The sequence below is a fragment of the Coffea arabica genome, chromosome 9c (assembly GCF_036785885.1).
Source record: "Coffea arabica cultivar ET-39 chromosome 9c, Coffea Arabica ET-39 HiFi, whole genome shotgun sequence".
Lineage (NCBI taxonomy): Eukaryota > Viridiplantae > Streptophyta > Magnoliopsida > Gentianales > Rubiaceae > Coffea > Coffea arabica.
In genome coordinates, this window is record NC_092326.1 from 40,390,899 (window position 1) to 40,403,386 (window position 12,488).

General features: G+C 34.6%; 1 protein-coding gene across 1 annotated transcript; it reads left to right on the top strand.

Annotated features, from left to right (window-relative positions):
* Positions 1–5,928: 5,928 nt before the first annotated feature.
* LOC113709616 (GDSL esterase/lipase At5g33370-like) lies at positions 5,929–8,789 on the top strand. Its single transcript, XM_027232411.2, has 5 exons — positions 5,929–6,334; positions 6,592–6,719; positions 6,866–7,108; positions 7,647–7,899; positions 8,371–8,789. Exons 1-5 carry the CDS (start codon positions 5,944–5,946, stop codon positions 8,604–8,606), a joined length of 1,251 nt encoding a protein of 416 aa, XP_027088212.1. The 5' UTR covers positions 5,929–5,943; the 3' UTR covers positions 8,607–8,789.
* Positions 8,790–12,488: the final 3,699 nt, after the last annotated feature.

A 12,488-nucleotide genomic window follows, 5' to 3' on the forward strand; every position in this document is an offset into this window, starting at 1 on the left:
TCTGCGGGACACAACACAGGTCAACTCGTCGAAGAAATGGAAAATTTTTATAGAGTATACGCTTACCATTTTTACTTCTCTGTTTTGAAACTCGGACCGGAGCGGCCAATCGAATCGAGAACCGGTCAAGTATCCGGTCCGAATCATGGTAAAAAATCGAAAATTTAAAGTCCGGTCAAAAACCGAATTTGACCGAAAAAAACCAATTTTTTCGGTTCAATGGGTTAAAAAAAAAAAAAACTCAATCTTTTCAATATTATGTTTTGGCCCCCTAAATTGTTAAAACTTATTAATATATCTCAAATATTTCATACTTTATAAATATTGTCCTAAAATTTGATGTTATTTTTCAATTAAATTCATAATTTTAATTTTAAACTTGTTAATATTTATTAAATAACATAAATTGCTACTTGATTGTTCTAATTTCTTTGTATTTTCTTGTTAAATATATTTGAAACATCAAATATATATGAATATACCTTTATTAATATTAACATATTATTAGATATTTTATATATAATATTTTAATTTTTAAATAATTTTTATTTATGACGTCATTCGGTTCGACCCCCTATCGACCTCCGGTCGAACCCATTAACCCCTGACTCCTGACCTCGGCCGAGTCGATACCCGGTCCGGTTCTGAAAACATAGTTTTTCTTTTTAGGTAAACTATTAACTTCTAATGAATGTTATGGCAGGAACAGGTCTCTAGTAGAACCAAGCTACTACTTACCAATCTGTAACCAACAAACACAAATTCAACTAGCCAAAACTGAGCAAGTAGACTCAGTTTACAATTTCATAGTATACTTATCATCTGTAACAGAAGATTTACAGGTTTGATTTCATTTCTTTGAAAAACCAAAAAAAAAAAAAAATTCTGAAAAAAAGACATGGATGTGTGCAAACTTCAACCCGAAAACGGAAAGAAAGAATGAAAATATGAATCTTATGGTCTTCTATTCCTCTGCCATTTGCATGAGAGAGCGATCGAGACCCTATCTACCCATTCATTGCATTTTACTGCAATCAAAACTCCATGGCCAGTTGAGTATGAGTTGGCGATCGAGTAAGTGATCAACGAACATTGACAGTTATTGAATTGCCGGCAACTATGCTGAATTAATTAATGTCTTCTCTTTAATTAGCTTTCCTTTTCGTTTACTCAGATATTTTTTTTCTTTTTGGATTTATCATATACATCTAGCTGTTTTAGTCGTTGGTTATTGATTGGTACAGGGACTCATTCATTTCTTCCCTTTTCCATCGAAAATTACCTTAGAAAGATAATCATATCCATGTACAACTTAGCTGTGAGCTACTACTAGTTCCCTTGATCATGAATTCATGCTTTTTTTTTTTTTTTTTTAAAGCATACAAAAGCAAAGTGGTACTTTTTCCCAAGCATCATTATTGTGTTCACGTACGAAGTTCTTGCAATCAAGATATATGTACAATCTCGTCTTAATTTTACGTTGTAATAGTTTTGTTAGTGCAGATAATGAAAACGAAAGCCGCTTGGACATGTAAAGAAGTTGGGTACGTAGTATAATAATTAATGTGTCTTATTTTGTGGCTTGCTAATAGATCGAATTCCAAACTAGCTAGGTATGGTATGGTTGGAAGAAGGGTCAAAATTTCTCTGTACGTAGCGCTGCTTTTGAGTAGAAAACCTCAATTGACTTATTGCAGCATGCATGTGATTTAGTTATTCTTGGAGAACAGGAAAAGGAGACTCATCAATAATTTCAAGAACAGAAGACAATAATCTCTGTGTTCAGAACTTCAAATTGTGCCTATCCTATTCATTTTTTGTCGGCCATAATGATCAAAATGGCTTCGGTTACATTCCAAGCTAGCAACTTGTGTGTGTTAATTAGGTGAAAGTAGTATTACCTAATTAGTGAAGACACAAATTGAGTAGGTCTTTTTTGAGCTTAATTTGAACAAATAATTAGGGCATTTGGTGTTTATAATTGAAAATGATACTGCCTATGTCTTTTCATACAAATCATTCTGTCGTCAACCAGGTGCAACAACTCAAGTAATAGGGCCCGAATCATGTGATATCAATTCCCTTGTAGTACAAGAGGATTTAAGAGCCTGAAGGATTGGGTGAGAATTGCAAACCACCTTTTTTTTTTTTTTTTTTTTTTTTAGAATTTGAATCTAAAACCTCTTATTTACAATTCCTTCCACCTTATCACCCAACCTCGCCTGCAAACTGCAATCGACCCTGATGGCTAGAAATTGTCGATATGGCATTTCCAAACTTAACCGATCGGGCCTATATAGAGGGTGAAAAGACATTAATGAGTGTGTTTGGATTGAGATTGCTGAAGATGGAGCCTCAGGTCCCTGGTTCGAACCTTGCTGCCAGCAAGTTGCTGAGGGTGGTGAATAGTCTGCGGGGTCCACTCCCTGCGGGACACACCAAAAAAAAAAAAAAAGTGTGTTTGGATTGACATGATTTGAAAAAAATAATTTGCTTCACAAATCCCAATCACCTTTTTATCTCACATATACCGCATCACAAAAAGTGCTACAATAATTATCTCAAATAAACTCCTATCCAAACAAACTCATACATTTATTGTTTTTTGTTCAGTTTGTCTTGTCTATTAATTTGGAACGAAAATGGTAAGTTCCATCAGTAAAATTTTTTTTTTTTTTAAAGAGCCAAAAAAGGAAATAGATGCGGGTAATAGAAATTACTTTGCTTACATTGGCTGGAAAGCACGTCTCTGATGTTATATATATGCTCAACTTCTTTATGAACTTTTTTAAAGATATATTATTCTGCCCTACTTTCTTAAAATGGAATATTTCCTTCTCAAAGAATAATTAATTTCGTCGTGTAATAATACTTGCAAACCCAACCTTAATTGCTTCCTTTGCATGTGTTTTCCATTTAATTTTTGAGGATACTAAACTACTTGATCTCATCTAATCTATCTTGCTAGTATTAATTTAAACTCCAAGGACGTCCCAGTGTATTTAATTTCTTAGCATGTGGGATCTATATATTAAGGTTTAGGCATATATAATTTAACATTCATTCCACCCCTGCAGATAGTAGTGTAAATGAAAGTTCTAACAACATAGCGATGGTTATATTAATTATTGCTCGCAATGGTATAAAACTTTATTAAACCATGACATGTGGTGGTTGAAGGAATTGAATTGCTTAGGATTTTGTAGACGTATGATAAGATTAGGGGGAGATGATATGATTAAATATGGAATAGGCCCTCAAATTGAGTAGCTGGAGTACTACCCCACCTCATTTATTTTAATCACATGGCATCATTGCTCTGATCAAGTCTCCCCTTGTCTAGCTCATGCAATAATTTCTTTTCTTCTTAAATCTGTGCTGAACCATGCACAAAGTATGTTTCGTATTTTGACTCAAATTTTGCTATTAAACAAACAATAAACTACGTTATTTATTGCATTTCAATGTGACCTATATATAAGAAATCCTGTTTACCCTTAATATCGTTAGCTTAATGATCAACTGACTGGCATCTAAGCATGCATATCAGCAGCAAAGTAATTTCGTTTTGGTTCCAATTGTAACTTGAATAGTGGGAGGCATAGGAATTCGTACTACTTTTGATAATAGTTTTGTCACATACTTTTTTGTTTTTAATATTTAAGCTACATGTTCACCAAATACTATATATTAAAGTAGAACATTTACCGTCACACTTTTTTTTTTTTTAATCAAAGGGTCTTTCTGACGGGTGAGCACTCGTTAAAATATATTTCAGGTATCATATCTTTGGAAATGCAAGATTAATTAGAAAAGGTAAATAAATACAACGGAGGGTAGATAAGATTAAATTAAAAAAAAAGAGTATATAAATGCAAAGTAATTGTTAGTATGTGTGTGTGTGTGTGTGTATATATATATATGGTAGGTTAATTAGGTGAATTTTAGATGTATTAACATGTGCCTAAAAGGCACTCGTTATAAAAACCCTTTATCAAAAAATAAAAAAGACCGAATTATTTGAAATCGACACAATTTTCTGAAAATATAATGCTTCTAGACTTATGCAACAATTAAGAGTCCAAACATGAAATTAATGTACTCCAAAATTGCTGCAATATAATGCTTCTAGATTTATGGGACAATTAGTAGTCCAATCATGAAATTATTGTACTCCAAAATTGTTGTAGTATTTTTCTAACTGCCGTTAGCACATTTAAAATTCACATAACCTACCATATATATATATATATACTAATAATTATCGTCCTCCCTTGTATTTTTCTATGCATTTTTTGCCATTAGTGCAGCTTTTTTCGTCAAGCAAATCGTATCGTATTAGACGATCTTCAACTAATTCATTAATAATATTAGCTTCTGTTTTATCAAAAAAAAAAAAAAGAAATTATGTTGTTTCCTCCTGTCAGACCAGAACAACCTGTAATACAGTATAGACAATCATTGGCTCCCTTTTGTTTGCTGATTAAGATTTGTTAGGGACACTGAATCAGCAAATCATTGGCCAGTGTTAGTGTTACTAGCAAATCTGAAGATCTTGGAAAAAGACTTTGTAGTTGCAAATCAGATGTGTTAATTAGGAAAGCTTTTCAATGTTCTCTGAAAACCACGTTTAGAGGGTCTTTTTTGGCCAAATCAAACACCACATGCAAGTTCTCCGTCAGTGCATGCCTCAATCTAATAAGTAGATTTTCTTTCAATAATCGATCACCCTCGAAAACTGATTAATGACAACAAGGGCAATGATTCAACAAACTGACTAATAACGACAAGGAAAGCAACCTAATGATTCAACGAGGGATTGGGACAATCGGCACAAACGGTTGCAGGTGCAATCGTTTCTGTCAGTTGTGTGTATTTTTCACTGTACGTAACTTTGATTGTACACGATGTAACTTTCTTTGCATACGATGTAACTTTAGAATAAATTTTTGTGAATTTCACACACGGCGTGAAAATCGAGTTACAAGATATGATTTGAACCGTACAAAATTTTTTGATCAAATCATGGCCATCAACTGCCAGGAACGGTTATCTCGCCCCATTTCCGATTGGAACAAACAACAAAAGGGCTTGCTGGATTCAAAAAAGTCTTAGGAAACACGCGTAGGGTTTGTGTCAACTTGATGTAACAGGTTTGACTCGCAACTTGTTGCTCTCTCTCTGTCTGTTTTTTTTTTTTTTTGGCTTCTAAAACTGACTATTTTTTTTTCAACTTGCACCTTTTTTTTGTTGCTTGGAGAACCACAATTGTCCAATTTTAGAGGTTCTAACTGTGGCTAATTTTTTAAAAAATTTTTGCAAAGTAATAAAGCGTATAATTAATCCGACTTCTGGAGATAAATTAAGATTTCAAAACTAAAAGATTTAAGGTTAAAAGAAGCAGTAATAAAAGGGAAGTTTGCTTTGCCGGTTTCCCTTATCTTATCCCAATGCATAAAATACACAATATCAACACAAAAATGACTGCCTTTTAATTAACGTATCAAGTGGTAAAAGTGTACAGTTTACAACAGCTTGAAATTCTTGTTTATATAGACTCAAATTGGTCAGATTTTGTGATCAAAATAAGCATATATACTATTTTGACATTCATGACGGAATTCAACTGTCAATTTCCCATTCTTCCACGTAACCTTTTTTTCTTTTTTCTTTTTTTTTAAGGAGTAGATCTTATAATTTAAAAGGACAAACTCCACAAGTAATTATTTGGCAATAAGATTGATTAACAGATTAACTCAACTACTCCTTTTTCTTTCAATCAAATTGGTAAATGTTTAAAAGGTGCATTATTTCTTGGGCTGTAGAAAAAGGCATATTGATTGCTGCCAAGTGCCAATAGCTCCATTTCCTGTTTCAGTGGTCCTTGAGTTCAAGTCCTACTCCTCCACCAGTACTGGTAGACGAGCAATTTATGAGGGTTCAATGATCTCTCAAGCAGAACTAATATTATATAAATCCCCCCAACCTTCACCACTGCAACCAGCTCACTGCAACTACTGCATTCTATCAGCTTCTTCTGCAAAGCTGATCGCCATTTCTTTGCAGGGCATTTTCCATCCAACAATGAGGCAATCGTTCTCCTTCAGCTCATCCATTTTTGTAGCTTTGCTACTAGTACTGGCTGTTGCCTCAATAACCCCTCGAGCTGATGCCCGAGCATTTTTCATTTTCGGTGACTCCCTAGTTGACAATGGCAACAACAACTATTTGCTCACCAGTGCCCGCGCCGATGCACCGCCCTATGGCATTGACTATCCGACTCACCGCCCGACTGGCCGTTTCTCAAATGGCCTGAATATACCTGATATCATTAGTACGTACTACTTGAGCTTCTACTTGATTGATTATTCACTATTGTATGTCATTCAGAGGGGAATTCTGCGGTCCCTCTAAGGTATCGTAAAGAACAAGTATGGTACCTTAGATGTTTAATGGGGTATGAAATTTCCCTTCTTTTGTTAGCAATACTGGCAATTGATGGCACGTTAGAAATTTTATTGCATGGTACTAATTACGTACTGTATTACCACTACATATGTTGAATAATGTTGACACATTATGCATATTTAGGTGAGCGAATGGGCATGCAATCCCCGTTGCCGTATTTAGCTCCAGAGAATACGGGGCAGCGGCTGCTTAATGGTGCCAACTTTGCTTCTGCAGGAGTTGGAATCCTTAATGACACTGGCTTTCAATTTGTACGTCTAGTTGTGGGACAAATCAGCTGATTTGGAACCCTTTCCTTTTCTTTTTTCCCTCTCTGGAACTGATAATGTGTATTTACCATGGCTTGGTGTAAAGACTAGGAAAGAAACAAAATTAACTACTTCTCTGCGTTCTGCAGCTGAACATAATCCGCATTACCAAGCAGTTGGAGTATTACCAACAATTCCAGACCCGAGTGGGTAGCCTTATTGGAGAACAACAGACCACACAACTTGTTAATCAAGGACTCGTTCTCATCACTCTTGGTGGTAATGATTTCGTCAACAACTACTATTTGGTGCCCTTCTCAGCACGATCCCGCCAATTTGCCCTGCCTGATTACGTCCGCTATCTCATTTCCGAGTATCGCAAAATTCTAATGGTAACTTCTTTTGCTCTACTTTTGGCAGTTCCCTCTATTTGGGGGCACAATAAGGTTAATTCACTGGGCGGAATGGCAATAGCACTAGCATTGACTAGAACAATTGAAGCTTCCTAACTTTAGCTAGCTTACTGTGCGCCATATTTCGGTAGAATTTAAGTTCATGCAAACGTGAATGTTGTGGCAGTTGAATGGTCATAAAATGCATGCCAAGTTGGTGCAGGCAACTGTGGGACAGAGGCATTTTGATGAGCTTTTACTTGACCATAAAAATTGACCGGTGGATGAGAATTTATTAAAACTTGAAAGGGCTCTTTCCCTATTCGTAGCAGTACATGCATGTTTCTTATGGGAAACAGGAAAAAGTGACGGAGAGATTATTTGTTATTGTTCACAAAAGATGGACTGTGGACTCGTATTTTTCTGCACCCCACCTATCAAGATCCAAAATGAATGAATTATGTACTACCAAAATATTATAGTTTGGTTTTCATATTTGAGAGACCCATAAAGCCATTTTAACTTCACCATTGTGCAGAGGCTGTATGAATTGGGATCCAGGAAGGTCATTGTAACAGGTACAGGTCCAATAGGTTGTGTACCAGCTGAATTGGCCCAGAGAAGTAGAAATGGTGAATGCTCAGCTGAATTGCAACATGCTGCTTCTTTGTTCAACCCACAATTAGCACAACTGATAAGTGATATAAACAGTCAACTTGGATCTAATGTGTTTATGGCTGCAAATACCATGGCAATGCACATGGACTTTGTCTCTAATCCTCAGGCATTTGGTAAGTCAAAACTCAATAATATAAGCATTAGTACCTCTCAGTTACATCTTGCAGTACGTGCTTCTCTGGTTCAGGCCACTTTATGAGAGAGTTAAATTCTCAACCACTTGAAATAGAGCCAGCTAATGGTAAACATGATTGCCAAGGCTAAAGAATTGCCAGACATTTATGGCAAGTATGGGAAATAATCGAGGACCACTTGGATAAAATATGGTAAGGAGGTATCACAGATTGATGGCAATACTCCTCCTAGCCTTTACGAGATTTACTAAATTGGTCCCTCTTGAGGGTAAAAAACAAAGGGTGGCCTAAAATCTTGCCCATGGACATTAACTAACACAGTTTGTAGCATTACCTTCTACTGAGAAGATAATGAGAAATTGGTAGCCATATCTAGTTATAAACAGATGAGTAAATTGAAGAGAACAGCAATGGCGTATAATATATCTCTGATCTGACAAATTTTTGCAGGATTTGTTACATCAAAGATAGCATGTTGTGGACAAGGTCCATACAATGGCATTGGCCTTTGCACACCCTTATCCAACTTGTGCCCCAACAGAGACATCTATGCATTCTGGGATCCATTCCATCCCTCAGAGAGGGCCAACAGGATCATTGTTCAGCAGATATTCTCAGGCTCCCCCCAATACATGCACCCAATGAATCTCAGTGCTGCACTGGCAATGGACACCAGCAGGACCTAAAACTGAATTATTACAATGTTCTGTCTCCTGTGATTTGTTTTGTTTAGTCAGAGCACCTGTGGCTGTGTATGCTGTTTTTCTTTTCCTTTTTCTATTTTTTACCAGTTACTATAGTGGTATATCACAACATTGGTGTGTAATTTTGAAAATTCTACATTAATGAAGTAATAAATTGATATAAAATAGCCCTGACTCATAAATTCATTAATTAACACTGGTTTTTTTTTTTAAGAGTGAAAGTTGAATATCTACCTTTGTATATTAAAAGAAAGAGATCTTACTGTAGTTTGGTTAGTCAAAAGTTATAAATATCTCTCCTCCCAATTCTTCTCTTCTTCCTCTTTCTGCCTCTGCATTCAACCCTTATCTCCCTCTTTTTTCTTCATCTTTCTTTTTTTCCCTTCAATTTTTTCTTTATAATTAATACACTAAGATTATTTTCTTACTATTTTTTTAGGTGATTACTGTTGACCATGGAGAGGTATCGCAACAATCAACTAATTTATACTGTCACTTTTTCTTCCATCAATTTTAACTCTCTAATTCAATATTTTGCTTTTTCCCTTTTTCTTTTCTTCCATCCTAATTTTTCTCAACCTGATTCCTTCTAGTACTACTAACTAGGGAAAGAAATAGGTTGGATGGGTATCGGGGAAGGGAATGTAAGTGAAAGGTGCTGAATTCAGGATCTTCCACTTACACAAAAAAAAATTAATATAAAAAAATTGGTTATAGTAATCAACCAATCCAGAATTTTAAGAAAAAAATTTTAAAAAAAAAAAGGAAAGTTAGAATGTACCAGCACATGCAAAGGAATGGCCTCCAACTGATTTAATAATAGTGCCCAATTGACAGCACAATATTATGGTTTCCTGTCATTGAAAGTTCCATGATCCTAATGAGAATGCCAGAAAGGTGTAAATGGAATCTCAGGTACTAATTGAAGAGGTCTATGGGACACATTGAAAAGAGGTAGAGGAGAAAATTAATATTGCTTCAAGAGAAAAGAACAGTTAGTTGGATGGTGTTGAAGACAGTAATTGCTGCTTACACAACCTTAGCTGTTTAAAACTATGAAGAGGAGAAATAACAGAATACATGCAATTAGCTATAATGAATTGCACAAGGCCAAGCAGCTGAGAATTGCAGAAGAAATATATATATATATATATATATATATATATATATATATATATATATATATATATGTATGTATGTATATGTGTGTGTGTGTGTGTGTGTGTTGGTAACGAATTAACGTTTGTATTACTAATGGGCTGAGTTAGTTTATCAAACTTTATTAAGATTTTGCAATTTACAATCATAGGGGTCATTAGGAGATAATTATGCTTAATTTGGTGGACTAATCTCTTATTAGCCTGTATATAAGCAGAATCTGTGTCAGAATGTTTGAATATTCTTGACAGCGATGATAATTTTTTTGGTTTCTTAGCGGACTCTATTTTGTGTGAACTGCGATTTAGGACATATAATTACTTGCATGATTTGTCAAGACCAGAGAGGCAAAATATATATATATATATATATATATATATATATATATATATATATATATATATTTTTTTTTTTTCTTGACAATATTTGGATTCATATATGCCAACAACTACCCAGTGGATTAATTTGAGCGGCCTGTTTTGGTGGGCTCGAGCGCGCTTTGACGGCCAATTTCTCCCTTAATGGGTTTTGTTGAAGCCAACTCAGAATTTCTTCTGCTTACAGTTTGAGCCTAAAAGCCCACCCAATAGTTAGGGGGGACGGAAACGAGTATAAATGAAGCCAACATCCTGCAATTCAAACTTGATTATTTTAACAAATTTGAAACTTTGTTTAATTTAACTTGTTTACTTCTCTCGAGCCAAACTCAAATGAGCTTTTATCGAGTATAACTCAGACAGATTGTACTTTTTACATGTAAATTTTACAAATATACTAATTGGTCGAACTAAACTTGAGCCGAATTTGAAAATTTATGAAACGTGAAATACTATTCAATTTTGATTTGATTAGTTGGTGAACTAAATTCGAATGGACTTTTACTAAATTTTTTTTTTATTTTTATTTTGGGGGCCTCTTTAAGCAGAAAAGAGGCCCCCAAAATTTTCATATTTGGAGGAGCATGTTCGTAATGGTGGTAGCTTTTTGCATTTCATCTGGTAGCAGTCCTTCTTTTCCTTGGCAAAGCAAAGCAACCATTTTATGACATCTAACTTCCAAGAAATCAGAAGGTAAGCGTTCCCATACATCATACATGCTTCATTTGTGTTGGAGAAACTTGAGTTTGGCATTCATTTAAGAATTTCACATTCTAAATCTCGACTTAAGCAAAACATATTCATCTACTTAAATGTGATTTTTTATTTAGTATATATGATGTATTTGTTTATACACACATCACCCTGTGCATATACATACATATAAATGTATGTATGTGTGTGTGTATATATGTATAGGGTTTCTCTTTTATGGCATACTTAATTATTTGAACTTTGGTAATTGATACCATCATTTTTTCAAACTTTCTTGTGTTCCACCTCTGCCAAACGAACAGTAATGAGCACATAGTATTTTAAGTGATAGCTTTCAGGGATCAATTTGGACTAACCTTAGGGAACGTCTCTGTTTCTTCAAATTTTTTGACTGGCTTCTACAACTAGCCTCTATTCCCATCTCGCTTCTTTATGACAAAAAAGTTACCGGCTTAATGATTCCAACATAAGCCCACGTAGACTTCCACCTTGAGTAAAACTTTCTTGAATTACCTTTTAATACCTTGTCAATATAGTGATTTTTTTATACTAGCAACTTTAGATGCGTGCCACGTGCTCATAATTTGAAATGCAAATTTAAATTTATATTATACGATATAATCTAAACCTACTAATGTAATAAAAATTATGTACCGACAGTGTTTAAAAAAAATTATTCAACTTTCTTGCCAAATATTTATTGTGTGCATTACACATAAACACGTCTTTTCCAATGTGAAATATGGAGTTTTTTTTCATAACTTTCCAATAAATTAATTACTTTGAAGAATTTTCTGTCTCACTATATTTGTTATTGTCTTTAACCACGATGATCTCCGGTCCATCCCAAAGCACTTTTGTAGCTTAGGCTTTTATTTTTACTCGCCAGCCATTAGTAACTCTACATTAGTACTTTGTACTTCAAATTCACTTGACTTAAAAAAAAAAACTAATCTTCAAATGTCATGTGAGTTCTGGGGAGGTATCTTGAGACAAAGACGCAGGGAAGATATCTGGGCCGGGATAGTGGGTTCTTCTTTAAGATCTAGTAGAAACTGCCCTACTAACTTTTGTGAGGACTCGTAAATTTTCTTTCTTTTATAATATTTTATTTTATTTTCTTGCATGCATTTTCTTCATTATACCATAATATATTGATTTTCCAGAGATTTTTATAAGTAAGTATAGTTTTAAATCAATTTTTTTATTATAAGTTAGTTCTTGAGAAATTTGGAGTGTATATTGGATGTGGGGCCCGCTAGAGAGTTAAGTGAGAGAAATTCGGCCGATTAGGTTAAGTTGTGCATAAAGGGATTTAATTACTAGGTGTTAAGAGATAATTAGAGGTTACTTAGATGGTTTAATTTTGGAGTGACAAAATGATAAGTTTAAACTTAAAAGGTGCCACGTGTCACTTTCTTATTCGAGTTTGGACTTTGACTACTATTCTTTAACTTTACTAAAACCTCAATTTGACCCAAAAATCATCTTCATTTCACCTCTCTTGGCCGAACTCCTTAGGGAGAGAAAAGAAAGAAACCTTCAACTTTTATTCTTCATTTCTCGCTTAGATCTTGCAAACCAACCGATCAAATCTTGAATTTATCCACAAAAG